The sequence below is a fragment of the Nelumbo nucifera genome, chromosome 3, assembly GCF_055504915.1.
Source record: "Nelumbo nucifera cultivar China Antique chromosome 3, China Antique-T2T, whole genome shotgun sequence".
Taxonomy (NCBI): Eukaryota; Viridiplantae; Streptophyta; class Magnoliopsida; order Proteales; family Nelumbonaceae; genus Nelumbo; species Nelumbo nucifera.
The window spans coordinates 84,860,841-84,878,213 of record NC_142651.1 but is presented as its reverse complement, the minus strand read 5'-3'; the positions used below and the strand labels follow the sequence as shown (position 1 = coordinate 84,878,213).

At 37.2% G+C, this 17,373-nt stretch overlaps 1 protein-coding gene across 1 annotated transcript; it reads right to left on the bottom strand.

Moving 5' to 3' along the window:
• Window positions 1–5,852: 5,852 nt before the first annotated feature.
• On the bottom strand, window positions 5,853–16,924 carry KASI (3-ketoacyl-acyl carrier protein synthase I). Its single transcript, XM_010242998.3, has 7 exons — window positions 16,322–16,924; window positions 13,817–14,248; window positions 13,132–13,305; window positions 6,612–6,725; window positions 6,423–6,524; window positions 6,248–6,314; window positions 5,853–6,161 (listed from the first exon to the last, which is right to left on the bottom strand). Exons 1-7 carry the CDS (start codon window positions 16,778–16,780, stop codon window positions 6,094–6,096), a joined length of 1,416 nt encoding a protein of 471 aa, XP_010241300.1. The 5' UTR covers window positions 16,781–16,924; the 3' UTR covers window positions 5,853–6,093.
• Window positions 16,925–17,373: the final 449 nt, after the last annotated feature.

The following is a 17,373-nucleotide window of genomic DNA, read 5'->3' as shown; positions in this document are numbered from 1 at the left end:
CCTGTAATTTTCTCAAGGATCCAACTCCTTTTGGCTCAGCTAGTGTTAGCTTGTCTTATCTCGCTTGCCCCAAGCCTGGATGAAAGAGGGATTTATCAAGCTGGCAATTGGCACTAAAACTTTTGCCCAACTCTGATGATCATGGTCATGGATCCTGATATGCCTTTATGTGTTGTAGTTTTAGGTGTGTAATTCAAAAGTTTAGGAAGGATAGTTTTATCTTTTTTTTTTTTTGCTTTTATTTGCACACACTCACACATATCTCATGCTCACATAAGTCATTTGATTTTTTGCCAAAGTTCAAATTTTGATTCCTTTCACTCTTTGAGCCCACTTTTCATTTCTTAGCTTTGCTTGAATCCCACATTAACTCAAACCTGGACCCTCATTGATAAAATTTGTCGGCATGCACTACTAAATGCTATGACCAACCAACTGTTTAACGTTTACCAACTATACCCCATTGCTATTGAAATTTAGAATGCTCTTAAAATTAAACATATCATCAAGGATATTGGGGACAAAAAATATGTCATTAGCATTTTCCTATCCTTTGCCATGATAGAGGAGAAGTTTGTCTCATCACAGATTCATGACTACCATATGATTATAAATGACCTTCTAAAGGAATCACACTCCAAGAACAATTTATCATTGGGGCTCTCATTGAGAAGCTCCCTATGTCTTGGAAGTACTACAAAAATAACTTGAAACAGAAGCAAAAGGAAATGACATTGCAAGAATTGGTGGTTCACATCAGAATTGAAGAAGGACAAGGATAAGGAATGAGCTGATGCACTTAGTGAAATGGCCTTGAAGGCTGCTTTAAGATAAAGCATGAAAAAAACATGAAAGAACCAAAGGAAAAAATGGAGGACAATACAACCAAGGCAAGAAATTTAAGAAAAGCTTCAACCTCAATTTCAAGTAGAAAGGTGCTTGTCATAGATGCAAAAAGCAAGGACATTGGGCACCGCATTGCAAACTCAATAAGAAGAACTCAGGCAATGTTAATAATAACAAAATTCAGTTAACTTGATTGGATCAGATGTCATTGTTGTAGTTGTTGTTTCTAAGGTTAATATGGTAGCAAATTCTAAGGAACAGATCTTGGATATAGGAGCTACAAGACACATTTATAGCAACAGAAGTTGTTCCCAATCCTATACTCCCATTTGGGAAGATAAGCAAGTATTCTTGGGTGATTCTAGGCCCGCTCTTGTTATTCGCAAAGGAAATGTTCTCTTAAAACTGACTTTCGGGAAAATTCTATCTCTTTCTAATATCCTTCATGTTCCCATCACTCATAGAAACCTAATTTCAGGCTCCTGACTCAATAAAATAGGGATAGAACTCTCTTTTATGTCTAATAAACTTATACTCATCAGAAATGGGGCTTTTGTCAGGAAAGGTTATTGCAGTAATGGTTTGTTTGTTTTGAATGTACTTGAAATCATAAATGAAAATGATTCAACTTCTGTTGATGTTGTTGAATCTATTGACATTTGGCATGATAAATTAGGATATGTTAGTGTTCCATACTTAAAGAAAATGAAACAAATAGGATTAATTTCTGATTTTTCACAACATTGACAAATGTCAAATATGCGTAGAATCAAAATTTACTAAGAAAAGTCACAAACTAGTACAAAAAGAAAATGAGTTACTTGGATTGATACATAGTGACTTAGGAGATATGAAAATCATTATTTAGAGGAGGAAAATCATATCACATAATCTTTGTTGATGACTTTTCTAGATTTACCAAAATATATCTTCTTAGAAGTAAAGATGAAACAGAAGAAATGTTCTACAAGTATAAAAACGAGGTTGAATTGTAGTTGGGCAAAAAAATTAAAAGACTCAGAATTGACTAGGGAGGAGGATATGATTCTTTATCCTTCAAGAAATTTTGTGAAAATACAAGAATAATACATGAAACCACTGCTCCCTATTCTCCTGAATCAAATAGAGTTGCAAGAAGGAAAAATAGGACTTTAAAAGAAATGATGAATTGCCTACTAATAAGTTTTGGTTTGCCTCAAAATATGTGAGGGGAAACCATAATAACTGCATGCTATGTTCAAAACGAAATTCCACATAAGAAAACAAGAAAAACACCTTTTAAACTTTGGAAGTGTTACAAACCAAATTTGAAATTCTTGAAAGTGTGGGGGTGCCTAGCAAAAGTTGGAATCCTTGAACCTAAAAAGAGGAAAATTGGACCAAGAACTATGAATTGTACTTTTATTGGATATTTACAAAATAGTGCAACCTATAGGTTTCTAGTTCTAAAAGTCTAAAGGCAATATTGTAGAGCCTAATAATATCTTAGAGTCCCAAGATACATAATTTTTTGAAGCCATCTTTCCCCATAAATGGGATAAAATTAATACATACAATATAATTAACAGAATAACTGAAAATCTTAACATCCAAGTACCTGATAATAATTCTGAGTTAATTCTTGATCTTAGAAGAAGCAAAAGAGCAAGAAAAGAAACTAACTTGGGTGATGTTATGTTCTCATACTTGGTTGATGAAGATCCTAAAACCTATAAGGAAGGTGAAGACTACTTTGATACATTTTCTCTAGTAACAAAAATCTCCTCTATTACAACACTCTTAGTCATAGCTTCTACACATAACTTGGTTATATAGTAAATGGATGTAAAAACCACATTTTTAAATAGTGATCTTGAGAAAGAAATCTATATGAACCAACTTGAAGGTTTTCAGGCCCCAAGATAAGAACATAAGGTATATAAATTAGTAAAACTCTTCTATGGCTTAAAACAAGAACCAAAGCAATGGCATGAAAATTTTGATAATGTAATAACTTCTAATGGTTTTGTAATTAATGATAGTGACACTTGTGTATAGAGTAAATTTAACGACAATTCTGGGGTAATAATATGCTTATATGTTGATGATTTGTTAATTATGGGAATTGACTTATCCGTTGTGTAAGAAACTAAAAATTTCTTAATGTCCAAATTTGATATGAAAGATTTAGGTGAAGCTGAAGCTGATGTCATTTTAGGAATGAAAATTTACAAAGCCAATATAGGTATTTTATTACCTTAACCGCATTATGTTGAGAAAATTCTTACAAGATTTGAACAGTTTGATAGTAAACCAGTTAAAATCCCTTATGATCCTAGTATTCACCTAGTTAAGAACAAAGGAAATGCTATATCTCAATTAGAATACTCTAGAATTGTTAGAAGTTTGATGTATTTTAAAATTGTATTCATCATGATATTGCATATGCTGTTGGTAGACTAAGTAGATATGCTCATTGTCCTAGTATTGATCACTAGTATGCCATTGTTAGATTATTGAAATATCTTAAAGGAACTATGGGTTACGGTTTATTTTATTGTGGTTATCCTTCAGTGTTAGAAGGATACAACAATGCATATTGGATTTCTGATTTAGAATCCAACTTTATCAATGATTATATTTTAACACCTGGTGGTGGTGTTGTGTCATGGAATTCTTCTAAACAAACATGCACAACTAAGTCCACCATGGAATATGAATTTATAGTCTTGGAAAAGGTTGGGATTGAAGCTGAATGGTTGAGAAATCTCTTCATTGGTATTTCTTTATGTGAAAAACCAATTCCCCCTATTTCATTACATTGTGATTTTCATGCTACTATTGCTCAAGCAAAAAATAAACCTATAATGGTAAAAATAAACATATCAGATTGAGACATAATGTAGTGAAAAGATTAATTTCTGATGAGATAATATCCCTTGATTTTGTAAGGTCAGAAAAGAACCTGACAAATCCTCTAACCAAAGCTTTTCCTAGGAAGCTTGTGTTTGAATCTTCTAGAGGTATGGAACTTAGGCCTATTTTAAAGGTCATTATTGATCAAAACCCAACCTATGCAAGTGGAGATCCCATGAGTTAGGTTCATATGTGAAGAGCAAAGTCACTAGATGACCTGTTGAGTACTATAAATTTTAGTTATTTGTCCCTATTTCATTTTAAAGTGTTCACTGCTTTTAGGTTGAGTTGCATACTCTTAACAAGTCATTGTTATTTTCATGATTATTAACTTTGTGTGATAAAATAGTTCACACTTGTATTATATATTTTTGGATTCACATATGTGAGCTTATATGTGAGGCTGCCTCCTATGGAAACTTAGGCCGGTTTTCTAGTAAGCTCATGAAATCAAGATGACGCGGGGCCAAATTAGTGCCACCCCGTTGAACATGCAGTAATTATAAGACAATTGTGTGGGTATCAAATTATCGTCTATAGTGAAGGAGACTGGTTCATAGGCATAGTCCACCAGGCTTTTGTAGGCCTTGATTTGCATATCATAAATGTAGGTTCATAGTCCAAAAGACATCTACATCATTGCACTTATATTTTAGCATCTCAACTCGGTATCACTTATTGCATTAAACTTGTTAATCATGTGGAGGATTGTTGTAGTTTTAGGTGTGATTTAAAAGTTTAGAAAGGATAATTTTGTTCTTTTCTTGCTTTTATTTGCATACACCCACACATATCTCATGCTCACATAAGCCATTTGACTTTCGCCAAAATTCAAATTTTGTTTCCCTCCACTCTTAGAACCCACTTGTCATCTCCTAGCTTTACTTGAATCTCACATAGAAAAATTACAATATATTTGTAACTTAAGGCTTGTAAGATTAAATTACAGACAAGCACATAAATGCTCATGAGACTAATATAATAGATGCTAATATTTTAATATTTTATAATTGAAAAGATTTCTGTTAATTTGACTATTTAATAATATATGCTTAATTAACAGTCCAAAGCCGAATCTCAGCATGAATAAAATAACTAGCCGCCCCACAACCAAATTGTCGAGACTTTAACTATAATTGCCCTCTTTATTTTTTTTTTAGAAACACAAAAATATCAGTATATCACTCATGTCACTCGATTTTTAATTTTCTCAAGGATCCAACTCTTTTTGCCTCAGCCAGTGTTAGCTTGTCTTATCTCGCCTGTCCCAAGCTTGGATGAAGGAGGGATTTATAAAACTTTTGCCTAACTCTGATGATCATGGTCATGGATCCTGATATGCCTTTAATGCCGATTCAATTTCTTTTGGTCTCCACTAGTGTGAGCTTGTCCCAAGACCGGATAAAGGGGGTTGCACCAAGTTGGCAATGAAACTTTTGCCAAGCTCTCATCATGATCATAACATGGTTATGAATCATGATGTCTTTTTTGTGTTCATGATGATGATGCAATTCCTTTTGGCGAAAAATCTTTAGCCTCGATAAATTATTTACCTGCGCAAACAAATGTATCAAGTCTCGGGAGGGTATTACTTGTGCAAGTAAATGAACCACTTGAGAATCGGGTACTACTAATGCCAAAATATAAATGAGTTTATTTCTTTTCCATGACAACCATCAACTTACCCACCCCCACTTCTTGGAAAAGGAACAAGGCTTTAGAGGATGAAACTTACCCCTCCATATGGTAAAAGCAACTGCCTTTTTCCCCTACAAAAAACAGTTTGAGAGGCCAAGCCTTCTAGTTTTTGCTATAAAACCATCCTTAAAGCGAGGCGGTTTCAAGTATTGATGATTTGCGTTTTGAAGTTCTAACTGATTTTCTTTGAGAATCAATCCCACTCTGAATCATAAGTTCAGAACCACCTTGTATACATACATTTACCTGCCAACTAGTTGGCTACTGGTTTGAACCGTTAATAGATATGAAACAGCAAAGGCTGGGGCTCAACCCTCTAGCAGTTGACTTTCTGTTAATACTAACGTAAAAGAAAACTTTTGCTTACCAATAAGAACTTAGAAGCAGAAGCCCTTAAGCACAAACGTTAACAATTAGTAAAATGTCTTGCAGATTCTTAAATTAGGCACTAAATACCGGCCCTTAAACTAATAAAATGTATTACAGAAAGCTGTGAAAGTTAATTTGGTTTGAGTACTACTACAAAATTGCAATTTTAAAGAGAAAATCAGATTTAAGGGATATGCTAGCCTCTATAAGAGATACAATCTGGGAATTCTTGGATAAGCAAGATTTTTTGTTTTTATTTCTTCCCGAATCAAATATGATTGACAATCAAGGCTTGAATGCTGAGAATGCCACAACTGAGTTATGTCCTCCAAAACCAAAAGAATTTGAAATGGCTACAAAATGGTGAAAAATGGTTAGTCTGCTTATACTTTACATACAAAGAGATGAAAACGAAAGATCTAGGAGCTTCAGAACTTACCAACATTCACTTCATGCTGTTTCTTTTTATTTGCGACAGTGTCAAACTCCACTGAAGGCTCTGGGTTCTGCATTAATGAAAGGAGATTTTTTCAAAAAAAAAAAAAAAATCTCCATTACCAGGTTGTTTTAAATATAATCAGAGAAGCATAAAAATATTTGCAAGTAATACATACAAATTGGTTTATACTAGGATGCAACCACCCTGTAGTAATGGCTTTCACTGTAGCAATGGCTTCTAGGCCTCCAGCTGCACCAAGGCAGTGCCCTATCATAGACTAAAAGCAGAAAAGATAATTAGAAACAATAACATGCCATGAAAGCAATATGTGTGTGTGTGTGTGTGAGAGAGAGAGAGAGTTTACCTTGGTTGCATTTATTTTGATCTCTTTAGTGCTCTTGAATACCTTTTTAATAGCATTCACCTCAGCCAGGTCACCAGCAATTGTGGAAGTTGCATGTGCATTTATGTAGTTAACCTAGGAAAAAAGTAAAGAAGAGTGGGGCAGAGAGAGTTATTTCATTTACTAATGAAATGATTCAGATTTCAGAATGGTGAAGCAGGATTCATGTAGCCAACCTCATATGGTCGGGACAAGGTATATATGATGACAATGAATGAAATGAAGAATTTAAAGAGAATTTGATTCCTTTTGGAACTTCAAACAGAAACTAGTGTACCCTCAAGTCAAGGAAAAAAACTTTAAAGCTAATGATGGATTAGAACTTAGTTGTCAGTTGGCCACTGTGTGATGAATTTAAATTCCCTAACTTGCAAAATTTCCATGAAATAATGAAGTCACGAACTGGCCATTATACTGAGAAATAAAGAAGAAATGTCAAAATTGATACTCTACCTAACAGTTTAATTCATCAAGCCTTTTGATTCCCCTACAGAAGAATACCTATATTGGAACTTTGATACAGGAAAGTTGTTCCTCTAATTGGTCATGAGCAACTTAAAAAAAATGGGGACATAACTACTTTTTTTTTCTTTGCTACTAGGTAGGGCTCTCAATGTTCAATGGATTCTCAATGAGCAATTGGTCATGGTTAAATGGACTCTGTGCAGGAATAGATTTCGTATCCATAGAAATGATCAGATGCTATCCATGTTATATTCACAGAAAACCTGTACTCACAGTTTTCAAGGCACTGAGGCAAGGCTAGGCGATAGGGGGTGCCTTGTCCTAGCTGCCTAGGTTATGGGATTTTTTCGAATAAAAACCATGAACCTTAGGATAATTCCCTAGGTTCCATTGCAAGCAGCAACCATCTTTCACTATTAATTGTTTACGATCTTCATAAAAAAATGTATAAACTTCATTTAAAACATAAAAAATCAACATATTTATGAAAAAAATGGAAGAAAGAAAAGATTTCAGAAAATAGAGGGGCTGAGCCTCTTTTTTTATCCTAGGAAAAGAAGAAAAGAAAAGAAGGAAGAAGATCAATATAGTGTACATCTTCACTGAACCCTAACAACTAAGAAAAACAATAAAAAGAAACTAGTCTTTTAACTTAAACTGAATAATTTAGTTTAATAATGTCTATTTTATTATTATGAAATAGACAGCTAGGGCTGTCAATGGTCGGTCCAAGTGTCCGACCTGACGGACCTGAACCGATTGGGACGGTTCTGGTTCCAGGTCCTGATATAGTGTCCCGATTATTATCGGTTCAGAACCGGTTCCACCCAGTCCCAAACCGATTCAGACCCGACCTGAGCTATATATATATAGTTATTTATTATAATTGGGTCTGTTGGGTCAGACCCAACTGTCCTGAGAACCGATCGGTTCGGTTTTGGGTCTAAAAATTACAGATTCTATCGGTTCTGAGTCAATGTTTCATGTCGGGTCGGTTCTGGTTCTAGCTGGTCCCAGCCCAGACCTGACCTGTTGACAGCGCTACCAACAGCACCATGTAAAAAATATCTTGGTGATTGAGGTGATCCTCAATGAGCGCCTTATTGCCTAGTGTCACTCTACATAAAAAGCTACCGTGTTATTACCTGATTGTCATAGTTAGGTAGTATATCCTAGAGGTAGTCTCTATTTTATACGATAGTGGGTTGTTCATATATCATTAGTGTAGCAATAAGCCTTAAAAAAAAAATAGTGTAGCAATAGCATACAAATTCGCTAGGTTATTTGGTTTTTCATTTGATTGGTAGCAGCATGCTTGTGTTTTGTTAGATGGTTGCAGGAAATTGTTGCGACTATGTGAACTCATGACCCAGGCATGCATTCAGTGGGTGGTTTGGTTTATCCTTCTAGTTATAGCATGTCCACGTTTGTTTTTTGAAGGTCATGAGAAAGTGCTATGATTATGTGAATGCATTGCTTCACATATTAGGCTACCTTTGTATTTCTTGATAGTAAGGTAGTTGATGCAACCCGAGGCTCCCATAGCTGTGATGAGATGACTAGCGGCGATGAGCAGAGGGCTAGCCACGATGTGACTATGAGAATGATGAGGCCGAGAACTAAGTGCAATAGAAGTAAGGAGTGACGAGTCAAAACTCATTCCATGAAGTTGCAAAATCGCACTGGTGAGCAATCACAAGACACATCCTATTCATTGCACTGATTTCACTCACCAAGACCCCTGTGATGACTCACCATCGCATGCAACAAGCTTCAACGTTCAGGCTGTCATACTAACCTGCAATCTGCCAGAGTTCTATTGACAACTCCTCTCTCCTAGAATGTGACAATCACAGAGCTGACCCACCAGCGGATATCACACTGAACAATCTCCTGACAGCCAGATCACGTGTCAGACGCCATCAGATGCCAATTTCCCTTTTAGTCTTATGATTGTCTTCTATTCAACTATCCTATTCTTTAGCAATTTTAGTAAAATGTTCTTTAGGTGCCAACATTCGTAATGCTTCTTTTTCTCAGCATTATATAAACCAGGTCGCATCTTGTAAAAGAGAACTTTTGAGCATTTGAATACAACTGGTGTTTCTTGGCCTCCAAGGTTGCTGGGCCTTGTAAGGTTGCAAAACTGGAGGTTCAGTGTAGCTACTGTTGGTAACCCTCTATGAGTCTTTTAGGAATGCCGACCAGATCAGCAGTGGACCCTAGAAGTCGTCTCTATTTTTTCATATAATAGCAGTTAGCTTGGGCTAGCAACAATAGGCATGCACTCATTGGGTGCTTTGGTATTTCATTTCATTCATAGAATGTTTGTGTTTTATTTGATGGTTACAGGAAAGTGTTGTGACCATGTGAACCAGTTGAAACCACATGACCCAGCCATGCACTCACTAATTATTAGCATGTTTGTGACTTATTTGAGGGTCACACGGAAGTGTTGTGTCCATGTGAACTCATCAAAATAAAGAATCAGTCAAGCATGCACTCACGAGGTGATTTGATTTTTCAATTGATTGATAGTGGACTGTTGAAATCAGTCAGTTTTGTTAGTTTCTTTATTTACTTTTTATTATATTTCTGTTCTTTAGTGCCGCAGTGGGCTTTCTTGTACTTTTACTCCCTTTTACTATTAGTTGGGACACTCTAATATAAATACCAATGACTGGTGCCGTTAGCCACTGATTTTGGTCCCAGAATTTTTTCTACCTCTCTTCACTCCTTTCTCTCTCTTATTCTCCTTCTCTGTTTCTCTGACACCTTTAACCCAGAAAACATGGTATCAGAGTGGGCTTTCTGGGTTAGAAGCAGTGCGATAAAGTCCTCTCAGTTTTCCTCTGCTGTGGATCAAATCTGATCAAGGAGTGGATCGGACTGATCTGAAGGGGTTTCTTCTAGTCTTTCTTCCCTTCTTTCTTGGTCGTGTGCCAAGAAACCCTTAAAGGAAGGGAACTCTGATGCTGTGAAGGCAGGTCTGCTTACTTCTGTGGATCGTGTGATCCTTACTTGTACCCAGGTAAGTGGGTTCTGGGGGTGATGTAGGTCTAAATGACCTGTGACTGTGTGACAATGGTTGCTAATGTTTCTTGGGGAATTACAGTAGTTGTGTGCCCAAGGAAATTGATGAAGGGGTACATATAAAGGCAGCCTAGCTTCGGAATTGTCTTTTTTTTTTTTTTTCCATCTCTGAAATGGTTTTCAGCAGTGTGCAAGTAATTTTTTCTTATATGTGTGTGGTATCCCTATGACCTTTTTTGACTGAACTGTGGACTGAACTGTTGACTGAGTTGTGACCGAACTGTGACTGAATTGTGGCTGAACTGTAACTGAACTGAACTGAACTGAACTGTGAAATCAGACCTTATATCATGTCATCTGAGGATTCTATTGTGTCCAGTCGGTCCTCCAGTGAAGCTGTCAAGGTGGAGTGAGTGGAGGATTTGACATGAGTTTTCCCATGGTTGTGATACCGTTTGATGGTTTCAATTACCTAGAATGGTCAAGGGCAATTAAACTGCATATGACTGTCAGGGAGAAGGTGGGCTATATTAATGGTAAAACCAAAGAACCGAAGTCTCAAGGTGCAGAGCATGATAGGTGGGACCAGGAAAACAGCATGGTGATGTCATGGCTGTTACTTTCTATGCTGCCTCCGGTCAGGAAGACATTCATGTGGGCTGAAACAACTGTTGAGATTTGGGAGCAGGCAAAATCTACCTATTCAGAGAAATGCCATTATGCCAAAATATACCAGTTGCAAGCTGCCTCCTCTACTTGTAAGAAGGGGGAGAGGAATCTCTCAGCCTACTATTCAGATTTGACATCAATTTGAAAAGAACTGGACCACTATCAGAACATAGACTGGATGCTAAGGCCTACAAGTCTTTGGTTTCCCAGCAACAGCTCTTTGCCTTTTTTTTGGGGCTGAACCCTGTATATGAGTCTCTTAGAGTTCAGATATTAGGAAGTAAAGATCTTCCTTCAGCACAAGAAGTGTATGCCCAAGTACAGTTCGAAGAGAACAGGTAGACTGTGATGAATAATTCCGAGGGGGAGCAAATTGTCTTAGTGGCTAAAGGGAGTGTGGGTGTAGGTGGCAATAATTCTTTTAAGAAGGGTGACTTCCAGAAGGCCAGAAATACTCGGGATACATGTTGGGACCTCCATGGGAAGCCAAAGTGGGCTCAGGAGTTGAGAGTAAGAAATCAAATCAAATAAGAAGTCAGGACAACAAGGTCAGAAAAAGTACAATACAACAAACTTGGCCTCTCAGGAGTCTCAGCTATCTACTGCTATCAGCCAGGACCACCCCTCTGTAACTGATCCCCGGGAAGATATCATTAATTCTTTCTATGACCACTTGGAGCTGTATGGGAGGACAATCCGCAGATGGATTCTACTCCTTCTGCCTCGACTTCTTTGCATCTACTTTAGGTAATGGTAATTCTGCCATTGCCTTCCATGTGTCCTCCCATTCATCAGATTCCCCTTGGATAATTGACTCTGGAGCCTCAAACCATATGACGGATAAGTCAAATTGTTTTCAATCCTTTATCTTTTATCTGGTAGGGACAAAGTGATGGTTATTTTTCCACCAATAGTTGGTCAAGGAACCGTATCCCTTCCTTTTGGACTTACCCTTTCTAATGTGTTACATGTTCCAAGTGTTTTATTGGAGAGTTACAAGAAAGTTTGTGGCCATGTGAAGACATCATAACACGTATTAGGCTACCTTGGCAATTGTTGATTGTCATAGTAAGGTAGTAGACCTTAAAGGTAGTCTCTATTTTTTCATATATTAGCAGGTTGTTTTTGTATCATTTGGGATAGGAAAAGGGCATGAACTCATTAGGTGATTTGATTCACTTGATTATTGGCATTCCACATTCCTGTGTTTTATTGTATCATTGCAAGAAAGTGTTGTGACCATGTAAGCTCATTGAAATCAAATCACCCAAGCATGCACTCACTAGGTGATTTGGTTTTTCATTTAATTGATAGCATGTTTGTGTTTTATTGGAAGGTTGCATGAAAGTGTCATGGTTTTTTAAACTAATCACTCAACATGTTAGGCTACCTTAATATTTCTAAACTGTCATAGTAAGGTAGTAGACCCTAGAGGCATTCTCTATTTTTTCATATGTTAGTGGGTTGTTACTTGTTAGTGAATCATTTGGGTAGAAACAGTAGAATGTACTCACTAGATAATTTGGTTTTTCATTTGATTAATAACATATCTGCATTTTATTAGAGAATCACAAGTGTTGTGACCATGTGATCGCATCACATGAAACTGAATCACCTAGGCAAGCACTCACTAGATGATTTGGTTTTTCAGTTGGTTGATAGAATGTTGTGTTTTATTGGGGGGTCAAAAGAAAGTGTTGTGACCAATGTGAACTCAAGCTATTTTTGTATTCTTGATTGTTGAAGTAAGGGAATGGACCCTATAAGCATAGTTTTCAAGGCATTGCAGCCAGGTTAGGTGTTGTTCCTTTTTGGAATAAAACCCATCCTTCACTATTAATTGTCACCTAATCACATAGGTGATGGTTTTTTTTTTTTTTGAATAAAAAACATGAATCCTAGGGTAATTCCTTGGGTTTCTTAGCAAGCAACAACCATCTTTTGCTATTAATTGTCTATAGTCTTCATAAAAAATGTAAAATTTTCATTTGAAACATAGAAAATCAACATATTCATGGTTTAAAATTAATTTGACTTTAAATAAAATGGCTCCAATTGCAAACAAGGTGGGAAACAATAACAAAAAATAAAAGACGTACAGCTTTAAGAAAGTGGAGTTATATATTCAACTATTAGTAAAAGCATCTTCACTTGGGATACAAAGGAAAAATATAAAGGACAAACATAGAAAACAGTTTATTTACTATAAAATACATATAAAAATAAATTAAAACAATATTTCCATGCAACCTGAGCAGACAAGAAATAAATAACCTATCATAATATTAGCATTGAATAAAAGCAAAGAGAGTACCTCCTCTGGAGACACACCAGCATCTTCAAGGCTGCTCTCAATACATGAAGAAACACCAAGTCCATCAGCTCTTGGATCAGTCATATGATAAGCATCACAGTTAACTGCACCTCCCAAGTATTCAGCAATAATTGGTGCATCACGCTTCATTGCATGCTCCAAACTCTCCATTACCTATGAAGAGAATGACCAAACATTAGCAACCAAGAAGCAAAAGAGACCTTATTACATAATCTAAGACAGCTTATTTTAAGGAATCAATGACTGCTAAAACAAAGGCTTAATGACAGCCAAGCTGGAGCAGTATCTATGTATCACTTAAGTAATAAGTCCAACATAAAGATGTGCCTAGACTACATCTCAACTTGTTTTCCTTTAAAAAAAACTTGGTCTTTCATATAAAGAGTCCCCCCCCCAATTCTTCTCCCTACTATTTATTCATAGATGAAAATTTGTTCCCAAAGGCCCAAATTCCTTGCTATAGAAGTTTGCACAACTATAATTAATTGGGCAGAAGTCCAATAAAAGGTTGAATGTAGGGCTCACTGTGGAATTGAACATACAGTTGAGTGGATCCCCTATCTGATGGACAGTGTGGGACTTACCACATGTAGAAAAGTTCCCTACTTGGCCTAATGGGTGAAAGATGTCATAGATTACACATCCAATGACTTCTCTAACTTACCAACACTCCAGCACCTTCTCCCATAACAAAGCCATCTCGTTCCTTGTCCCAAGGCCTTGAAGCAGTTTGTGGATCATCATTTCTCTGTGACAAAGCTCTGCATGCAACAAATCCACCTAACCCAATGGGAATAATTGCAGCTTCAGTTCCACCAGCAATCATTAGATCAGCTTCACCTCGCCGGATGTGGTTGGCAGCAGCATAAAAACAATAATTGGATGTAGCACAAGCAGTCGAGATTGAATAGTTTGGACCCATGAAACCAAGTTCAATTGCAAGCAAAGCAGACCCCATGTTTGTTATAGCATAAGGAATAAAAAATGGAGTAATTTTCCTGTGACCTTTCTCTATTAGAGCTTTAACACCATCAGAGAACACTGTAAGGCCGCCCATTCCTGTCCCAACAAGCACACCAGCTCGCTCCTTGTCAATCTGTAAAAAACATAGATTGAACAAAGAAGAGAGTGAGGCATATTACATTAATAACATTAATGCATAATCTATGGAATTTTGAGGACAATAAAGCTCCAAAGTGAAGCTAATTTTATCTTACAGATTGTTTTGAACTAAGGCCCCGTTTGGTTCGTGGGAACAAGGGTCTGGAATCGGAATCAGAATGGGCTCTTCCAATTCCAACTGTTTGGTTGGGCGGAATCGGAACCCCATTCCCATTCCTGGTGGAATGGCATTCCCCCATTTGAGGGAATGGCCATTCTCTCCCCCTCCCTTGGGAATGAAATCCCATTCCTGTCAATTCCAATTCCCATTCCCATTCCTGTCTGAACCAAACAGACTATGGGAATAGACCATTTCAATTCCAATTCCAAAGGATTTCGATTCTGATTATGATTCCGATTCCGACTCCGTCTGTGAACCAAATGGACCCTAAAACAAGCATTTGATGATATATCACCAACACATGTACAAGGGCAAATTCACTGGAGTTTTAAAACCTATTATAGAGTAAACAAGAAATCAAGCCATTAGTATATCAATGACAGAGAAATAAAAATTACAAGAAAGCTTTGAAGAAAACTCCCTGTGGAAACAACACAATTAGCAATATTTCATGTAGCTATTGCCTAGTACCTCTACCAAGTAACAGCTCTTTACTCCAATTCAATTTTGTCTATTTGTTTCATGCTCACTCAAACCAAAATTCTGGCTTTTCAGAGGCTAGCCAGTTGTATAGAGCATCCTCTCATGACTAATCACAAACCACCAGATTGATGATGAACAATAGAATGTCAAGAGAGAGAGAGAGCCATCTGATTTTCCATTTGTTGTCTTGATCTACAATTTCTATTATTTCCTTATAATTTTTAATCATTTTTAAATATTACAAGTTAAAAAGAAGAAACTTAGATAACAAAAGAATAACCTAACTCGGGATACACCTTTTGTCTTATCGATGCACTTTATCCAAGAAGATGGGAAACATTATTGGGTCTACACCCAGAGTCATAGGGCTTATAATTCAAATGCCCTTACTTATGTTGTACTATAACAATTAATTGGTCTATAACCAGACTGAAACAATTGAAATAACACCATATTAAAGATGCAGAAACATTACATATCTAAGCAGGGCCTGAAGCTCCAGCTAATACTTTGAACATGATTCTAAACCTTTTTCACAACAATATTTTACACAAAGGCCACACTAAAGAATTGAGTATCGAAAGAAAACACCTCCTACCATGTAACAGCAGAAGTTTTCAAAACTTTTTAAGGTTTACTAATGGTAAAAAAAAATCCCATTGGTTGCGGTTTCTTGAATCCAAGTAGGATGTCTCAAGCACAGCAACTCTATGCAATTAGGGTCCCTAAGACTTCTTCGCAATCTGGTACTTGCTACTTTAAATATGTACAGGGTATAATTTTCACCCCTTGAACCTCAATGATTCACCTTTTAGAGTAAATGGGTGTAAAAGGACATGAATTTATAACTGATGCAAGAGATAACTCAGCCAAGTTCTTCATAGTTCTCATTAATCCAGCGCAAATCCTTTCTGCTTACCTTTCTATGTAGAAAGCCATGGAAAAGTATAAAACCAATAACCTCAATCTTTCTGGGAATCAAGGGGAGTGATTCCATGGTTCAGCCAATTAGAGGTTTACGTCAGTTTTTAATCAGAAATCCAACACCCAATTAAGGTGTTTGAAACAGAAACAAAATTAGATCTTGATCATTTACAGCCCTCCCTCTGAATCATTTCTCTATTCTATTCATGGTTCACTACTACCAGTCTACCATAACTTGTACAGAAAGCGATATATTTGAATCTATAACTCAGATCCAAAATGCAAAGTTCGCAATTACCTCCACGAGTCTGAGAAACATGACATCCTTTTACAAATGTATGATAAGGGAAACCCATCATGTTGAAGAGTTAAATCCAACAGCTAACGAGCGCGAATAACGAAAGAGAAATTACAGCAAACTAGCATCAGAAGTAACGATGTAACAAATGGATTAAACAAAAAGAACCCGAAGGTAATGACCTTGGAGAGGTTGTCGCCACCAAGGCCAGCATTTTCGAGGGCCTTCTTGCCAGAGACGAGGCAGTAACGGAGACAGTCGTCGAGGCGACGGTCGTTCTTGCCGTCGATGTAACCCTGGGAAGTGAACCCCCGGATTTGGCCAGCGAACCTGGTTGGGAATTTGGAAGCATCAAACCGATCGATGAGACTAATGCCGCTCTCTCCGGCGAGGAGACGATCGTAATAGGTATCGACGTCGTTTCCAAAGACGGAGACGAGACCCATTCCCGTGATGACGACTCTCTTCTTGGGGTCAGTCTCTCTCTTGGGGGCTGATGTTGTTGGGGCTACAGCACAGATCAGAGTAGAAGGGTTCTTCTTGGTGGTGGTGGTGGGCTTGATATTGGTGAGTTGAGGAGATTGCTTGCGGAGAGGGTCCAGTGGAGAAACTCGGAGTGTTGGTGACTGGAGGGCCTGCATATTTGCTTCCGCTGCTGCTGTCGCCGCTGCTACCGGTGGTGGTAGTAGTGGTGAATCCGGTGATGCAGAGGTGGTGAGGGGAGTTGGGAGTTAGCTCAGCGCCTCACCCAAATACGGAAGATTTAGAAAGAGCACGTGAGTTCTGAGTTCTTTTCTTTTCTTTTCTTTTTAATTAAAAAATGTGATTGCCTTTCTGAGTTTCTGTTTCCGAGTTGGGAAATGATGACCCACCCACCCGACTACAAACCCGTTTTTCCTGATCCAGATTCAAGCTGTTTAAACTTTAAACCGCGTAGGCATACTCCGAGCAATGGCTCTTTGTTTAATAAATGTTTGATGTGGAATTTATCTTAATAGCCTAGAAAAGTGGTTGATCAACATTTTTCGGCGTCATTATGAGTTGAATAAAAACATTAAAAATTGATAAATAATAATAATAATTATTATCTGATATATTAGTATCATTTTTCAAATAAACGATAATGGAACTAAACACCATCCAAATTCATAATAATTAACCATAATCAAACCATGTTGAAAGCTGAAACCATGAACCCTAACCAAACCAGAGTGCAATTTGGGCATGACGAGAT

Excerpts from the sequence above, each read along its gene's own strand:
- KASI (XM_010242998.3), bottom strand. The coding sequence starts at position 16,780 with ATGCAGGCCCTCCAGTCACCAACACTCCGAGTTTCTCCACTGGACCCT. Across the intron at positions 6,525-6,611 it reads TCAAAATAAATGCAACCAAG|TCTATGATAGGGCACTGCCT; the intron begins GTAAACTCTCTC and ends TTCTGCTTTTAG. Across the intron at positions 6,162-6,247 it reads ACAGCATGAAGTGAATGTTG|CCATTTCAAATTCTTTTGGT; the intron begins GTAAGTTCTGAA and ends ACCATTTTGTAG.